The sequence below is a fragment of the Pomacea canaliculata genome, linkage group LG5 (genome assembly GCF_003073045.1).
Source record: "Pomacea canaliculata isolate SZHN2017 linkage group LG5, ASM307304v1, whole genome shotgun sequence".
Classification (NCBI taxonomy): Eukaryota; Metazoa; Mollusca; class Gastropoda; order Architaenioglossa; family Ampullariidae; genus Pomacea; species Pomacea canaliculata.
Window position 1 is genome coordinate 19,368,744 of NC_037594.1, and position 19,031 is coordinate 19,387,774.

General features: G+C 37.0%; 1 protein-coding gene across 1 annotated transcript; it reads left to right on the forward strand.

Annotated features, from left to right (window-relative positions):
* Window positions 1-1,398: 1,398 nt before the first annotated feature.
* Window positions 1,399-18,755, forward strand: LOC112564338 (protein O-GlcNAcase-like). The gene is made up of 15 exons (XM_025239061.1): window positions 1,399-1,595; window positions 4,032-4,083; window positions 4,642-4,739; window positions 5,335-5,465; window positions 5,673-5,841; window positions 6,278-6,376; window positions 6,879-7,160; window positions 7,741-8,651; window positions 10,805-10,979; window positions 11,710-11,763; window positions 13,548-13,633; window positions 15,492-15,596; window positions 15,908-15,999; window positions 16,234-16,423; window positions 16,853-18,755. Exons 1-15 carry the CDS (start codon window positions 1,532-1,534, stop codon window positions 17,153-17,155), a joined length of 2,811 nt encoding a protein of 936 aa, XP_025094846.1. The 5' UTR covers window positions 1,399-1,531; the 3' UTR covers window positions 17,156-18,755.
* Window positions 18,756-19,031: the final 276 nt, after the last annotated feature.

The following is a 19,031-nucleotide window of genomic DNA, read 5'->3' on the forward strand; positions in this document are numbered from 1 at the left end:
TTCTCTGCAAGTAGCACCTGTTTACAGGGCTGGATATCTTGCCGTGTATATATATATAGCAGGGATGCCCAACCTACGGCCCGCGGGTCATATCCGGCCCGCGAAACTGCCCACAGTGCAGGAAATCGGCATGTTAGTAATATTAAAAAATAAATAAATAAAAAAAAAAACGAAAAAAGGGAAGAAGAAGTATTTATCCCACGTAGGGGCGTTTCCCAATCTTTTTTTTCGATGGACGAACATTTCGATTCAGTGCTCCGACTTGGTGTCTCTACGATGAGGCCAGACATTCAGAAGTTAGTTTCTGGAAAACAACTTCAAATATCCCACTAATTACTACATAATTAATGGTAATTACAACTTGTTTCTAATCAAAAATGGTATCTGCTCTATTTTTTTTTTCTTTTTGTATTTTTGCGGTGAAGTGGCCCGCGACACGGCTGTCCGAAATAAATATGGCCCGCGACGTGGCTGTCCGAAATGGATATGGCCCGCAGGCCGAAAAAGGTTGGGCATCACTGATATATAGCCATATAGCCTTCGTTGTTGGCTCAGCATAAAACACATACATGTACAGTACATATTTCCCCCTCCTCCCCCTTCCCTCTCATACGCGCAGTACGAAATCGACGCAAGGTGAAAGCACTTTCCTATTAAATAGACTCAACCAACCAACCCAAAGTTTAGCCACCATTTAACTAAGTCTAAACAAAATCGGCCGCTTGGCAATACACATGTAGGGAACGTATCTTACAATGGCAAAATGTGGTTTTTCATCATTTTATTGTAAACTTGTATATATTTGATGTTATTGCTACTTGTTTCATCAGCTATAGTGCATGATCGATTCGGGGTTTGTTTGTTTGGGGGTTTTTGTGTGTTTTTTTCTTTTTTTTTGGGGGGGGGGCGGCTTTGGATGCTTTGACCGCGAACACGTCCGTGATTTGACTTTTCGGACTTCGGACAAAATGATCGACATAGCTGGGACACCAAAACACATGTACATTATGCGACTTGTGAGACACGTATCGAAGTACACACTTGGAGTAGTAGTAGGGACTGCATGACTATCATTTGCCCAGATTCGCGACATATTAAACGTCCCTTCACTTCAATATTATCTGGGTCTGCGATTTAAGCAGATTACGATTAGTAACTATATCAAAACTATAAAATAATTATACAAAATAATTTTTTTTTATCATATGCAGTCCTGATTTGCACCACAGCCCAGTTCACAGATAATATTTATAATATTCCCGCCTACAAATGAAAGGACTCGAAATACATTATTTTCTCGATTGATTTCATTTAGTCGGAATAAATGAGTAGACTTAAATTGGAAATCGATCGATCGCGAGCATTTGTCCCGTGTACTGTAGCCGATACCTATACATGACGCATGCGCACTGTGAAATTTGAAGTGAGAGACAGCCACTGTACTCACAGTTTGGCAGCTTGACAACAGAAAGATAGGTGTATTATTTGGCAGGTGCCATAAGTGTCTCAGTGGCAGTTTTCAGAGAAACTCATGACGGGGACAGATTCTATACAAACGAAGAACACCGGCGATTTTACAGTTGGAATTGTTGAAGGTAATACAGAAAATAATGTGAATGATTTTCTTGCAAAATGGCGTCTGCATGTTTTCTTAGATTAGCTTGGTAAGAATGATATAGTAAATGGTTTTGTACTTAACTTAGCTCTCTGATATAAATACTAGTCATACCAAAGCTGACGTGGTTTATAAATAAATGAAAGTTTCGATTCAGAATGGTGATTTCATCAAAACGGATTTCTCTGAACGTCGCACCAACGTAGTTTTAAAAAAAAAAGTGTTCCCAGACGAACAGTAAAACACTACAAAACTGTGAGTTTACTAATTTATCATTTTTAAATTCTGATCGCAGTTTGAAGCTGATGATAGTTCATTAAACATGCGTAAACTTATTCAATTTGCATCACAAGTTCATTTTGAGATGTATTTGCATTGCCCCATATTATTGCAAAAGAACTTAGTTTGGTTTCCCATTGACCTGGATTCTCGGGGGAGACAGAAATCACAATCGTGTTTGCAAAGTGAACATATTTTAGAAAACATCTGCAGGTTCACAAGTTCAAATCTGGTTGTTTTAATGTTAGGGTATGTCATCAGCTAAAAGTTGTACAGGCCTTTGCAATATTCAGTTCACTGGTTGAGTACAGCCATACTTTCTTTGAGAAGGTGACCATTGCTATCGGTGCTGAGGTTTTGTGTTGACCTGTCTTGGTGAGGGTTCTTAGTAGTTGGTAGGCCTTTTTGCCATCTCTCTGTGCCACTTCTTCCTATGTGGTCTGGCATTGGCCTTCAATCCTTAGCTGCTTTCGTCCATTTTTTTATGGCACAATTCACTTCATATTTGAAAGCTGCTTTAGGTTTATAAAATCCTCCAGGACCATCACATTTCAATCTCCATTGGTGGAAGACCAATTTGCAACCTATACTTTGCAGATGTTGGCAGTCTTATAGCAGGCATTAACAAAGAACTGCAAGATCTTACCAACAAACTGACAGTTCAAACACACAGAATGGAGACCAGCTTTGATAAGTCATTGTCATAGCTAACAGCAAAGAAGAGAAGATGTGAAAAAGAGGTAAATGGCTCAAGGAAGTTAAGTTTCAAGTACTTGGGCACCATCCTCTCCTTAGATGCAGCTCCATGACAGATATCTGCATCAGGATCAAAACACCAACAGCAGCAATGGCTAGGCAGGACAGGATCAAGCCTATCCATAGCATCAGGTGTATACAAAGTATAATCTGTACAAGTCCTTCATAATGCTTATTTATAGACCCAAAGAGGAAAATGCAGGCATTTGAGAACAAGTGCCTGAAGAGGCTGTTCCAGGTCTTGTACAGAGAGCACAAAACCAATGACTTTGTACGATATATGGTCCCACACTTGTAGGACACCAGGAACCCCTACGTGGATCAGTATAAACTGGTCTGATTTGGCCATGGAATGTGGCATAAAACCTTGTTGAAGAGTGTCCTTCAACGTACTGGATGGGGATCGTCTGCAGTGCCCAAAGAAAGTCCTGGCTTACAAATGTGAAGAAATGGACTGATTATCCTGCTCACAATCACCCAAAGGAGTCCTGATTGGTAGACCTTGTCATCTGCTGCATCTGCCCATGTGCTCCCTCCTCTTCCCCGCTCCCACTGCCCCAACAATTGGTATTAGACAAGGGCGAATGACTGATGTATCAAATGTAATTTTATGAAAGTAATAATTTTAAACTGTCTTATGTTAAAAAATAGCATTTTCCTGTACTTTTTACAACACCTAAAACTGCTTCAAAAGTAAACTCTTTAAAAATTCATAACTTCTATTTGGCTGATTTTGATGATCTTGGTATCAGTGTTGGGTTTATTTGGGGTGAGATCTGTATGTCATACAATTATACAGGCATATAATAGGAAAAATTACTTGTGCCTACCCATTGGTAGATGAAGACTATGATCAAAATATCATAAGTTTTCACTAGTTTCAGCTCAAGTTGGAAATATTGATGTCATTTAAATTGCTCGTGTTTTTTTTTTTTTCTTATTAACAGCCATAGAAATTTAACCCTTATCTGGCTACATAGGTGGTATAAGTTGCAATATTACTGCTACATAAACCATAAAAATGATAACTCGAGTTACACTCTGTGCTTATTTTGCCTCTGTAGGGCTTGTATTCTGTGATCAATTTATCCTCTAATAGTGGACATGTGTCTATTATCTGCATGTCCATAGCAGGAGGAGGGATTTGGTGCATGGGACACTTTTTGGTTTGTAAAGTGCTGTTGGCCTGACTTTGGTTTGAGAACAGGGTTGTATCAGCTCTGATTAATATTTATCTGTGTGTTGTACTCTTTTGTACAGTGCATTGAGCTCATTGCCCAGTGAGGAAATGGATAGTTTAAGAGATTTTTAAAAATTATCTCTATCTGTCTTAAACAGGTAAATGGTGTATAATGTATGTTTAATATTTTGGTTATTCCAGGGTTTTATGGCATGCCATGGAGTGCCGAGCAAAGAAAAATTCTTTTTGGATGGTAAGTGTGTGTTGATTATATAGCAGAAGATGATTGCTTTGTGCACCCTGCAGAGGTACCTTAATATTCCAAAAAATAAAGTCACATTCAAATACATATAGTATTCCATGACATGTTTCTCCAGATGATTTAGTTTCAAGCATATCAGACTTTAGCAATGTAAAATCCACATGCGGCTGTAAGCATAGTATTCTTTTTACATTTTACACCGTTGGCTTCTGTTGCCAAGGGATGCTGTAAAGATGGCAAGGTGGTGTAAATTGTTTCCCCATTTCCCCAGAGTTGGGTTTAATGGTCCACTCCTTTCTGCCACAGCTCTCAGCTCTGGTGCTTTGCTTTGTGGATAGGGTAAAACTATAATGTAGTTGAACCGCAGTGTTCAGCATACCAGTTTCTTGCGATCAGACTATTTTGTTTTGCTCAGAAATAATTTCTACATTGCTATTGTGGTACTTTTTATCGAGATCTCTGATGTTTTTGTAGGTATATTGCATATGTGGTTGTTGAGTTCATTTTAGGCAGTTGTAGTTTCTGAATTTGTGTAATATCTGTTTGCAGGATGCAGAAGATGGGTTTAAACACTTACATGTATGCTCCAAAAGATGATTACAAGCACAGAGCTCATTGGAGGGACTTGTATTCTGTGGAAGAAGCAGGTAGGAAGGTACAATAATAACTAAAAATGAAAAAAAATGAATATCATTCATGCTGCTGATCTTAAAGGACGAGATTTTGTTTCAGACACTAACATTTTTTCACTATTTTTGCTTTTCTTGGTTTTCCAGAAGTGGAAAAGCTTATTTTGATTTGTAAATTGCACTTGGACGTTTATAACAGGCTTTCATAAATTCGTTTTTTTTAAAACTGTCCATATTGCCATTAGGTCTGCCCACTTTCCATAATTGTCATACATTTAAAGTTGAAAAGCCACATTTACTTTGGATGAGCAAGATGCTTTAAGGAGTTGAACAAAAAATGATTTTCACATCTTTAAATCCAGTCAGGGTTAGATTGTCACTAGATTGATGATTGAGAACTGCTAGGGAAGGAGGTCACATTACAGTTTCTATAAATGTTGGTCCTCTTGTCAGAAACATGCCTAGGAGACATGAATGTGTCAAATTTATTTAGTTGCAAACATTGCTGATTACTTCTCATGATTAGTTTTTCCAGTCTGTTAGATTATGAAAGTGCAGTTTTAATTTCTTTCAGCACTTATATAACTGGCGTAGTGTGTGTTACATTTTTCAGATAACCTTGGAAATCTTATTGAAAGTGCCCATGAACATGGTGTGACATTTGTTTATGCAATATCACCTGGTCTAGATATTTCCTTCTCCAATTCAAAAGACGTGATGGCTTTAAAAAGAAAACTTGAGCAGGTTGGTTTTTACATTTTCTACATTTACATTTCTGGAAGTATGATTTGCTGCCAAACATTTTTAAATTTTTTTTAGATTCCATTTGTATAGCAGAGAGCTCTTTAACTTCCAGGATATGTGCACATGTATGTATACTATGAATAACTTATTTTCATACAATGAGACTTGCTTTTTGCATATTTTTTTTTTCCGTTTCTGTTTTGACAGGTGGCTACATTTGGTTGTAGGGCTTTTGCACTACTTTTTGATGACATTGAACCAGAGTTGTCTGAGGCAGACCGTGGGGTCTTTTCATCTTTTGCATTTGCACAGGTGTCTGTAGCCAACGAAGTGTATGAGTATCTAAATCAGCCAAAGTTTCTTTTTTGCCCTACAGGTCAGTAATAATAGAAAACATTTCATTTTGCAGGAATTGGTGGGTGGGTGGGGGGAATAATAGGTAGAATAGTCAAAAACACAGACATCAGAATGGTGCATGAATACATTTACCTTGTGAAGGCTTCAGCCAGTGGGAGAGCTTGAAACATAGCCAGTTATGTATTATTACTTCTTCTTAGAGAAAACTTCAGTTTATCATCTTAGAGTGCTACAATATCATGGGATGATAAATAAGGTCTTTGGAGCATTTGGTTTATTTGTGTGTGCCTGTTCATGAGGTGGGATTTGGAATTTCAGCTTTGGTTTAAAAAAAAAAGTGATACAGATGCTTCAGTTTAATTTTGAAAGTATATCTGTATGCTTTTTATTGTTTATTCAGTAAAATGGTTAATTCAGAGAATGATTAATGAATAGTGAACTGTTTGTCTTTTCAGAATACTGTGCCTCAAGAGCCATGCCTAATGTACAGTCATCCATGTATCTGAGCACTCTTGGTTCCAAACTTCTGCCTGGTATTGATGTCATGTGGACAGGTTATTTTTTTCAAAACCTAGTAACTAGTCATATATTAGCAACAATATTATAGTTAAGTATGTGCAGTGATTGAATGGTAGATACTACTTTGTAGTAAATGAGAACCTACTCATTAAGCAAACCTATTGCTGAAAGTTAATATATTAAATAGGAATGTAGTTATACCTTCAGTACTTCTATAATGTATTCTGTAGGGAGAAGAAGCAAGGGAATTTTTTTCTTCTAAGAAGTAAGGCATTATTTGTGAGATGGGGCTAACTGATCTGGCACAGTAGATTGGGCAACTCGGAAGACACTTTTCTTGCAATCCAGTCTCCCTTTGAGCTTGGCTGTTAAAAGTTTTTTTTTTATATGATTATATACATAACCATATTCTTCTGTCCTCCTCTTCTGTCAATTTTTAGTTCCTCCCTACCTAACTTTTATCTATCCTTGGTATATGTATTTTGCTTTTAGAATTTAATTTCAACTGAGTAAAAGAGAACAATATCATAAATATAGGTTGCAAAGTGATCAGTAAGAAGATAACAGTGCAGACCTTGGAAGAAATTACCAGGGTGTTGCGACGTGCACCAGTCATATGGGACAACATACATGCTAATGACTATGACCCAAGACGTGTCTATTTAGGACCTTACGATGGTCGTTCGCCAGATATTATTCCATACATCCGTGGCGTGTTGAGCAACCCTAACTGTGAATTTGAGAACAACTTTGTTGCTTGTCACACGCTTGGCCAGTGGAGCAAATCCAATCTGGATGGAGTGAAGAAAGATATCTTAAGTAAGGACTTTCCCTATTTGGGTTGGTGTTCTTTTACTTAACGGTCAGTTTACCTGCATATTAGATTAGCAGGTTACAAGTAAGCTATTCTGTAAATGCACACTTGCATGCATATTGTATATTGTATGCATACACATAGAGCAGAGAACAAAATCAGTCACTAGTGCAGATTGGTGGGGGGGGGATTTCTAAACAACTCCCACATCAGCAAGCATGCAGATTACCATAGCCACCATATCTTTTTTTTTTAAATCTTGTTTGTGGATAAGCTATCGCTAGATAGGTACTGAAGAATAAAGAATAAATAGTTTATTTGGAGTTGCTTTTCTGTACTTAAATAATTATCTTGAAAAGTACTAAATGATCTAACTTTTGTTTTGTTTTTCCTAGTGAGGCAGAATTTACTTTCCTCTAACTTGTAGCCTTTTCTTTAAAAAAAAATGTATCGAAAAATTGCACAATTTTATGTCATAATGACAGAGTGATAATGTCACAGCAAAGCTTTACCAGGTTGATAAAGAGTTAAATTTTATTTACATTTATTTTCATTTTTTTTTAAATTTATTTTCTTTTTGGACAGATGAGCGTCTGAGTCCAGTAGCTGCGGATATCAAACTTGAAACAGAGAGTGACTTGGGATCTGATGATGATATAACTTCACACATAGGTCAGCCCTACAAACCTAGGCGAGCACTTAAATTAGCCATAAGGGATTGGTTAGAGGAGTTCAAAGTCACACGCCACCCACCCAGAAGAAATGTGCCTTTAAACTTACCTTTACCCTTTGGTGTACCACCAGAGGTGCCTTCGGGAATGCCATCTATGGCACCACCACCACCATCCTTGTCTACCCTATCAGCCTTGTCAACACCACTGTGTCTACCTATTGCCAATGGACTTCCTCCTGTCAGCATACCAGTTCCTGACATTGTGAAGACCTGCACCATCACCACACCTACCACCATCACCCCATCAACCTCTTTAGCTTGTAGTGCTTCAGGTCATATGGAGATCCTCCCTCTTATGGTTGCCAGTTCCAGTATTACACCTTGCCTGGATCCTGCTTCTGGTATTCTGGCCAGCCCATCAAATCTGATCCCATTGTCACAACCTGTCAATGCTCTGGCACAGGACTGTTCGCCCACAGAACTGGACAATCTCTCTGACTCCAGTACTGAAATGGAAGCTATGGAGTGTGTCCCATGTTCATCAAATGTGACCCCTACCATGGCTTCTGGTGCCAGCAAAGCAGACTCTGTTGAGAGCTTGATGCAGGTGGAAGTGTGCAGTAACTGTGATAATAATAAACCTGAAAATTCTTTACCAGAGCTTGTTCCAGATACAGTGACAATAGACGACATTTGCCTGTTGGTGGATTTCTTCTATCTGCCTTTTGAGTATGGATCTAAGTCTATATATGTGTTAAATTCTCTTAACTGGCTGATTGAAAATTTGCATCAAGTCAAACGGAACAGGAGAGATACTGATGAGGTAAGTACTTGATTTTGACCCAGAGTTGTTTTTTTAAAAAAGGGTTCTTCAGATCTTGTTGCATGCAACTTTGCAGTTACTTTTGAACAAACTCCAATAAAAATATGAATTTAAGAAATATATTGTCAGAAAAAAGGCTAAGCTTTCTCCCCACCTTTACAATAAAGTTTTTTTTTTTACAGTTCACTTCTGTAGAAAGTCCTCTTTGAAGCCTTCCGTCAGATTCAAAGCTCCAACATAAACACCACACATTAGTCTTTTCCAGGTTGCCACCCCTCTTAAAGGTAAACAAGATGTAATACACGGGTATACCAAGAATGCATGGATCAAAGAAAAGAAAAAAATCCTGGACAGAAAATTACAAGCCTAAAAAAATCTAATAGTCAGCTTAAATTTACATTTTAAATCAGATATTCCCCAAATTACATTTAGTCCAATAACTCAGATTCAAAAACAAAACTGACACAGACTTGGCTCAACAGGTTTTTATAAGAATAATTTATACTTTTAATAAGTCTGGTCAGGACTTCTCAACACAGTACCAAGGAAAACTGTCAGGTTCCTCTCGCCCCAGTCATGGCCACAAAGCTGCAGAAAAAGTGGCTGTCATAAGACCCTCATATCCATGCACTCCCATGCAAACCACTTGCCATTGGCCTGTCTTTTCCTTTTCCCATTCTCATCCAAACAATTAAAAATATCAGCAGCTGTTCTGCTTACCCTTTTTTCTTTGTGGCTTACCTCAGTCACACACACTTATACATCTACTAGAAAGGTCTAGACCAGGCACGTCAAACTGAGGGCCAGGTGTGTTGCAGTTGTGTTGTCATGAGGACCGCACAGTTTTACAGTGTCTTGTGTGGGCCACAGGTCTGCTTCCAAAGGGCTGCATGTTTGACATGCCTTGTTTAGACAGACTGGGTAAAAACAGCACAGGGTCAAATATCCATAATATCATTGTCAGCCAATAGGAAGCACCCCCTCCAACCCCCCCACACACACAATGGCTACAAAATTTAATTTTAAACACTTTCACTGTGGTAGTTTTCCTTACTGCATATCTACTCATTAACAGTATTAACCACCAACACTGTCACCATTACAAACCATCATGGGTGCTGAGTTCTCAGAATGCCTCTCTGCCCAAATCTAATACATTCTTCTTGTTTCAACAAATGAACTATTTCAGTATTTAGACCCACAGTTCTAAATTCCCTGCTAGTACACTTTTGGCATAAACAGATACATAGAACTTTTTCAAAATACCACAATATCTTTTCCAAAAATACTTTTAGCAGGTTGACTGCATGTTTGTGTGTGTTGCACAAGGTGAATAGTATCTGAATAGAATGGAGAATAGAACCTACTGCAATATAGCAATTATCATTATTTATCAGAAGTCAAGGGTTGATCCCTGCCATTCACATGCCATGCTCTAGACCAGTGGTTCTCAAAGTGTGGTCCGCGGACATAGGTCAAGTGGTCCGCGTCTGCAGTCGTCATATGTCAGCAAAGTAATGTTTAAAGTGATGCATTCCTCGCATTAACATTTTAATTACAAATAACGAGATAGTTAGTTTTATGTCAACTTATTTAGTTTTGAATTGTAATGAAACAAATGCGGCAATTTAAATTTGAAATTCATGGTGGTCCGCCATATTTTTTACTTAAGTAAAGTGGTCCACGGTCCGAAATACTTTGAGAACCACTGCTCCAGACATAGTGAACCAAACTCACTTCCCCTACAACTTGTAGGCTGTGGCTGTAGGACTTTACCTTTACCGAATCAGCATTGATTTTTTTAAGGGGGGAGGGTGGGAGTCAGGGTAAAAGTGCTGTAATTATTTATTTTAGCTTGTTAGATCTTTCCATTTAGTGGCAGTTTAGGACTTATGTTGATGATTAGCTCAGTTTTAATCATCTTTAAGACAACTTACAAAAACTATTCCTGAGAAATTCATTTGTTTGGGTTGCGAAATTTCAAATGGGAACTAAAAAGAAGGAACAAAATGAGATGGCTAGAAAGATGGTTAGCTTGGGTCTTTTCTGATCATTGTAAATTTCATCATTATTAATATGTCTCTTTATGAAAAAAATTGATATGCAGAAAGAAATCATTTTTGGATAAATTTAAATAATGCTTGTACTTTCAGTTTAAGGCATGGGAGACTCAGGCTGATGACTTTGAAAAGGTGGTTGTTGCAACTGATCGCTTGCTAAAGAGACTATTTTATTCATCCAATAAGTCCTTGTTGTGCAGTCTGCATACTTACCTATGGGATTTAAAGAGCACCCTGTCAGTCTGTCTTGCCTACGTCAAATGGCTTAGTAAGTGTCACAAACATTTTGTGATATTTATGAAACATTTTGATATTTCTTTTTACATTATTAAGTGGTAGTAGAAAGCGAGATAAAATCATTTAACTATGTAAAGGTGAAACTGATGAACAGACAACTCCATTCTCTTATTCAGTCAGAATTTTTATTTTTTTGCCTTTAATGCATTGTGAATTTGATGTGAATTTGTGCATCTGATTTGTGGACTTTTTGGATATTAGAAGAATGCAGCTTGGGGTCAGTTGTTCAGCAGGCGCCACCCTCTCTTATTCCCTGCAGTACACCTTTTCCTTATTCTCCTTTTCTTATTGTTTTGACTGCTTATCCAGTTTCTCCCTGCCTGCAGTGAGCATATAAATAATGGGAACCTGCGCCCTAACGAAAATGTCATTATCATCCATCATCTTTGCATGATTTAAAATGTTCCATTTGTGTTTCTTTAGTTCTTAACTTATTGAAATATCATCTACGACAGTGGGACTTTAAATTTGTTTCTGCTGAACAAGTTAGGGAGATTAGTATAAATCATTATTTGTCTCAGTTGAAGTCATGTAGAGAAGGAAAAAAAGACTGCTGCAAACATGCAAAATGCTTTTCTAATATGTAATTAGAGGGAGTAGTGAGGGGGAGAATCAACAGCAAAAATCACTTTACAAGGTTGTAATTGCTTTGTGCACATTATCATATTATTGACCATTGAACAAAACAACCTTTGTTTCAGAAAATGGTTTGATACCAGATGTTTCACTGCTGCCAAGTACAAAGGTCACCACATGTGCGTATACACTCAGTGTGCTAAAGTGTTGTTTATCTCCCACACAGCCCTACACCACAAAAATAAATATTTTTAAGTAATGTTAACTAATATTTTAAAGTTTCACCTACTCCTTTGTACAGCCATATGGTTTCAAAGACTGCTAGTTATATGATTTTGCTTTACTTACCTTTGAGAGTATGTTGATGGTAAACATTGGTAAACATGACTGAGCTGGAACATTCTTGCAACATCCCTCCCTTGTGCATCCAGGAAAGGTGCATCACAAAAATGTGTGATTTATCATAAGTATTTGCAACCCATATTACTTACTTGAGTATTTTTATTTCATTTTGCTTTTCATTCTGAGAATGTTATTTATCACAGTTGTGTTTCAGACTTTAAAAAAAGGAGTCTGCAGAATGTACAGAAAAATAAGATTTTTGCATACTTGTGCTTTTGTTCTCTTTCATGCAATATTTTTTTGTTCAGTGCATCACTAATGCACCCTCAGATTCTCTTTCAGTCATTACATCTTTTTTCTGTGTCTGACTTTGAGGAGGTTAGATTTGTGTTTCAAAGTTGCAGTAAGATTTCATTGGATGCAGTTAGTGAATGTGACTGAGGACTAATGAATTCTCTCTTGCCACATAGTCACTTGAGTCACTTTTACATAGTCCTTTTAGGAAAGAAACTGCTTTTCAAGCCAAAATGTGCTGTTTATTTAAGTTTCTTTTCAAAAACCTAACATCCAGTGGTATTCAGTAGTCCCAGTGTTAGTGTTTCCGCATATGTAGTGTGTCACCATGACAAAGATTTTTAACATTTTCAGGCATTCTGAAATGTTTAGATGTTTGCTTTATATTTCAAAAACATTTTCATGTCAGTAATTTTTTTTTATTCTGGTTTGTGCATAAATTATTGGTGTAGGGCTAAGTGGGAAGTAAATGAGTGTAGTAAAATAAAGTTAACATAAAGATACATGAGAAGAGTGTGTTCTAGACTTTTGCGAAATACAAACCCTAGTGAGAAAAGAATAAAGAAAGTTCAGACAGCATTCTTCATTTCATCATTGATGTTATGTGGAAAGAGAGAACCCATTTTTCTGCATTAGGATAGCACTGAAATTCGCTTTGTAAAACTGCATTAAAGGCTTTACTCAAGGTGTTCTGCTTTTGCCCTATTAAAAACAGAGCAAGCCAGTCTTTAAGTAGAACTTTCCTGGAGGTACTTGAAATTTTACCCATTTTGACCTGACACCAAAGAATATTTACTGTCTAAACAGGATTGTGTAAAAACTTGCTTTTTTAAATAAGAAATAAATAAGTGAAGCAGAGCACCTTTACCTGCTGCTAAAAACTGCAAATGAAATGAGTATGTTCTATAGAGCAAGGGAGCCCTCACAACGAGGAACCCCCATGCTTATGTTAAATCTTTCCTGACCAACATACTCTCAGTGGGGATGCGACTGCTTGAGCTAAGGAAAGGAATTATTTTTTTAACAAGAGTTTGAAAACGCTTGGTTGCTGTACACTGGTGTCGGATAATTTTAGCCCTGATATTTCATTAACTCACACGGGTGCACTGCTTAATAAGTGATGCTTGGTAGTCACTAATATTAGCTTTTCTTGCATGAACAACGCAATTCCAATATTTCAGGGTGTCTGGGAAATGAACTTGATGGTTATTTCAGGAATTTGGATAATTTTATCTGTTTAGTCCATTAAAGCAACACCTGGAAATCAAATGAGACATGACTGAACCAAGAGCACCTTACTCATTTCTTTCTATTCCAATGTAAACAGGGTTTTCTGAAGGCTATAAGGAAGCCTTTGTGAGTGGAGATATGGAGCCCTGGGTTTTTCGAGGTGGCCTTCAGCATGAGCTGCAAGTATGTATTCATTGTAATGATGCCATTCATCTGTAAAACCCAGACGAGGAAGAGAATTTCATGATGCAGCTCATCTTATAGATTTTTCTTGTAAAGTGTTATTCTAACCACTTGAATTGTTTCAGAAAGCAATCGTGTCCATGCTGTTGCACCAAAAGTACACCTCAGGTCTTTTCTCAACAGGACTTTGTGTGTACTGATGTAGGGAAGTCAGAGTAAATGAAATGGTCTTGCCTGGAATCAGTTTTCAGTAAGGAAGCAAGTTTAATACATATTTCCTTGCTGTCAGTCTCACTTTTGTGAAATATATATTTTTAAATTTATGAATCATATAAACAGTCCAAAAGTATATGTGCCTATAAGAAACAATTCAAAAGCGAAATCTTTGAATTAAATAATGATTTCATATAAGGCCATTACATTTACACTTGAGTTGTTTCCAGTGGTGAACATGAATCTGCCTGGCTTGCACGGGAAGATCAGTCGAATCGCTTCATGACCGTATTTTTCTCTTCCACAGAATTTGCATTTTTTATAGAAAGGAAACTTGCACATGGTTTGTTCTTAGAGATGTGTACAAGGCAGTGAAGCTGATCATAATCACCACAATTTATCCACGCTGTTTAGTCAACAGTCAAAAACAGTTGGGATGAAAATAAGCAATGAAAGCTTATTTTCTTTTTTTGGGATGGGGGAGGAAGGGAATGCTGATTGGCTTTTCCCACTTTCCTTTTCTTTGTTGTTGTTGGTGGGAATAGGTTATTATAGTATGTAGTCAAAAACGTGGGCAATTAATGAGAGATGAATCAGCAATCATTGTGAATGATAACAAAAAGAACCATGAGCAAGTTACCATATTCTAATGGTCCTGAGAGATTTTGGTGCAATGGCATTGGCAGAAGAGGACAGAAAGATCACAGTTTTTTTTTATTATTTTTTTATTTATTTTTTTTTTAACTGCACTGCTCAGAATTAATTCAGAGATGTGACTTAAATTGCCCTCAAACCTCATCTGTCCCTAAATGTTTATGTCGCATTGAATTGATCATCTACCCCCACATTTTTTCATTTAAGCTTTTATGGGTTGCATGCTACCTGATCAGTGCATTTTGGCCAAACATTCCTGTCTGCTTTTGTTTATTTATTAATTTTATTTATTTTTATATCATCGATATAGCAAGAGATAAGTTTAAAATATCTCCCAGTACTTTATGCAAGTGACAAAATATGTTAAGTCCACCGTCACATCTCTGCCTAAAGAAGCGTCAGGGGAAATAAATATGCTCCCCTGCATGCAGTAAGTAAAGAGCTTGTGTAGTAGTCAGTGTTGTGTTGGTCTTTGTCTTGTTTGCCAAGTGTAGAGATGGCTTTAGAAACAATTCCCAAAGCTGCTTGGTCCATCTTTCAGTGAAGATTAAGTAACAGTCTAGTAAATGAGTGCCAAAAAAAGTCCATGGAAATATTTGTAGATTTTCTGTACTGGAGCTGCTTATTTGCAGTTATTTGCATGAACAGGCTGCTATTGCCTTCTTTCAGCAAAACATTTTCTTTCTAGTGTAATTAGGGATGCTTGTTAACATTTTTTCCGATGCTGCTGAAAAAGTAAATCCTCATGATATAACCAGAGGTTTTGGGAACCTGTGACTATATGGAAAATGCTCATTATGCATAAAAAATGAAACTTCCATTTTGAGAGAGCTTTTTGAATGTAGCTTTCTTGTGTTTGAAATAATATGCATGCTTGATAGAAAATTAAACTTTTGTTGTATTAGAGACAAACCTGCCTGTACAGCTTTGACTGCCACTGTTCATATTTTAGCTTTATGCCTGGCATTAATTTAGTTGTTTGTTTTAACAGCGACTGTTGCCACTAGCAACGGCTCATGACTTGTTTTTCATCAGACCGCCAGATATTATCGTGCCTTTAACTGCACGATTCCGACTATATCGCTCAGAAGATGAGGTACAGTATTGAAAGATTCACATGATTTGGTGTTGTGAAAAATGTACATGTATATAAAGAGTTATGATGTTAAATGTTTCCCTTGGATATTATTATCACCTGCTCAGACATGCAGTGTTTTACAGAGTTGAGTCTGTTGAGATTATGTATATATAGACAATAAGTATTATTTACAGTTTCTTTGACAAAAGGCAATTACTTTTGTATTGTTGAAATAGTATATGGATGTTTCTAAAATAAACTTTTGTTTGAAAGGAATAAAACTTAAAATGAACTCTTTAGAGGAACAGAATATAAAATCTGTTATAAAGGAACAAATATATGACATCTGCCTGAAGACATGTGATGATGGAATGGATGGAACAGATGTGTTTCCTGAAAATCCTAGGCTTATTGGCGACAGGTGGGTGACAGAATGTGCATGTTGATAAAAAGCACAGATACAAAAAAAATTCATGTTCAGCACTTTGTGGTAGAGAATGAATGTTCCATCCTAATAAAATATGGGTGTCTTAAGTGACAGTTCCGTACCACAGTTATTAGATTTAACTGAAACTGAGCAGCAACAAGAAAATGATGTGTCACCCTCAGTAGCACTATTTAACAGACATCGCTATCTCTTTCTCCTGCTTCTCAGGTTGGTGGGACGGTTCTTGGCACTGTCACCAGAATTCTGCTTTGTGGTGGAGGATGAGCAAGGTGTATGTGGCTATGCACTAGGTGCTCGTGATGCCAAGGAGTTTTTGGCTTGCAGTCAGTCATCATGGGTGCAAGCCATGTGTGAAAAATATCCGAAGCCACTCAAAGATGACTTGTCACCAGCTGAGGTATTGCACCTTAAAAATGAGAAAAGCATGTTCATTTATTAGTTTTGTTTTTTTATTTGCTCATTTGGGACCTACTTATTATGATATTTTAAGTCTACTGGTCTCAAGGTAAAAGCTGCATGATTTCACACTGAGAATGGGAGATACTAAGGACCAGTAATACATAGTTCCTATGTTTATCTGTAGCAAAGAAAGATCGGGAAATGGTGACCTGTCGTCTTCTTTACAATCAGCAGCTGGAAAAAAAGCTGACTAATAATAGTATTACTATAATAGTAATATGTCAAAAGCATAAATGCAACAAGGCTGCCATTTGTGATTGTGTGTGTGGTTATTTAAACACTCGAAGTTCTTGACACTTTAATTTTGAGTGATTTGATTTATTTGAACTGCTAATAATAGAAAACCACATTCTGGGTTACAATGCAGGAGGTGATGATAAGTTTCCATGGCAAGATGCTTGAGGTGCCAGATGAGGTGCACAAATGCTACCCTTCAGTCATGCGGCTTGATGTTCTTGCCCATCGTATGTGTGATCCTGCAGTTCCTCGCCGCCTGCTGGCATGCATACTGTGTGCACTGAAGGCAGTAGGCTCATATGGTGTTCATGTAGAACTCAATCCTGGAGACAAGTATATGGCTGACTTTTATGTTAAACTGGGCTTTGTTCCCATTACCACTAATGCTCAAAATCTTTCTGAAGAGGTGGTGTACATGGGACGTCCTTTTTGAAGTGCATCAGTATGCATCATTTACTGTTTTAAGAAAGGAGCTGTTGTGTAGTAGTAAACTGATCTGTTATGACCTGCATATTTATACTCGCACAAGGATTCCTGTTAGATTCTGAGTCAGCTTGATTAAGCATTAGAAATTTTCCCATCAGTTATTTTGGACTGAGTCTAAAAGATAAGTGGAAATCGGCATCAAAATAAGTTGTGAAGTTGGACTTAATAGGATGTAGAATTTTAAGCAGATTATATAGTTTAAAACATAAAGCCGAAAAGTGCTAGGTATATGTAAATATTCCTATACATGCAAAAGCTCCTTCCACTCTACAGCTACTTCAATTTTTTTATATTTAAGATTGGTATATCAATTGCTTAGAAGTTAAAAGGAGTGTAATGATACCTAACAAGAATAAGGTTTGCGTTTCAGCCTGAACTTAGTCTTTTTATGTCTTAAAATTTTTTTTAAGTGCTTTATGGTTGATGCGGGGGAAAAAATTTTTAAATTGATAAAAATATTGCTGCTTTATTGTCTATGAGAACAAATGTCACAACAGATATCGGAGACTGATCAAGCAGAAAAGGACTGCTGTTGAAGGTTTAGCTTACTTTTCCATCACATAGAACCTGGATAGATATTTCTCTGTATATCTTGCATTGTATAGAGCATGTTTCTCACATTATAATGACATCATTTTTCTGTCCATGTGATATGCAATGCTTCTTGCCATAAAGTAATTGATGATTGGAGCTGCAGGAGTTTGTGATATGCATTTCATCAGACAAGCAACCAAGTTTTCTTGTTCCCACACAATCCTTGTGTGCCTTCATCATGGGCAAGTGCAACTGACATGTTCTGGCGTTTATGGCGTTTTTGTGTGTGTGTGTCGATTTGGCTCTGCATGAATCTGAATTATGTGCTATGACATTCTACTAAATGACTTTAAAGAACAGAGGCCTTTTAATTTAATCCTCTAAGCATATTGTCACTTTTCTAAAAACTGCAAAAGATAAACTTATAATGAACTATAATAAATTTGAAGCAAACCAATAATATAAACTTGTAATTTAAAGTCAGACCATTTTTTTTTAAACATCCATCTCCAGCCTGAACTTGCCCAGTTTTATTTCTGGTGAATATTGATAAACAGAATCTTCAAAAGTACATGTACAGATCATGTGACCTATGAGATGTGTGGTTCTTAAATAAGTTGCTTCCATTAGTATACATTCCTGCATCTACATTCTACTGTATTCTGGTCTTCTGTTGAGCAAAGCCTTGCTGATGGATTTTTAGTTATCTCAGGAGCTTTGTCAATTTCTTCAGCAGATCTACTGCACTGCAAGTTGAATAGCATAAGCAATGTTATGAATAGTTTAGTATGATCAAAGTATTATGTACAGCATAAGTACACTATGTTGTTCACATGACAATGAAATCATCTAGGCTTTTCAGTGATGCATGGAAAGGGGTAATGATAAACAGCCATATGGCTATTATTTAGGATTAAGAATAATACACATTTCCAGTGCTCTAGATGGGAGCACCATAAATATTTTGTACAAAAGCAAATTAAAGATGGGCTGCTGGTTACAGAAATGAACAATATTGTTGACTTCATTGTCATGTCTAATTTTATACATAGAAAATTAAAAGATCCATTTAAATGGAAAACATGGTCCTAAAAATGGATTATGTATCCATTCTGGCCATGACCAAAGCAGTAGGGATTACAGGTTCATCACACTGCACCCTTTCCAGTTAATTTAGAAAATATAAATACAAAATGTCAGTTTCTGACTATTGGGCTCGCTATATACTTCAATGGAGTAAGTCACAGCGCAAAATACAGCACAAAGATTGCTTCCAACTTCCTAGATAT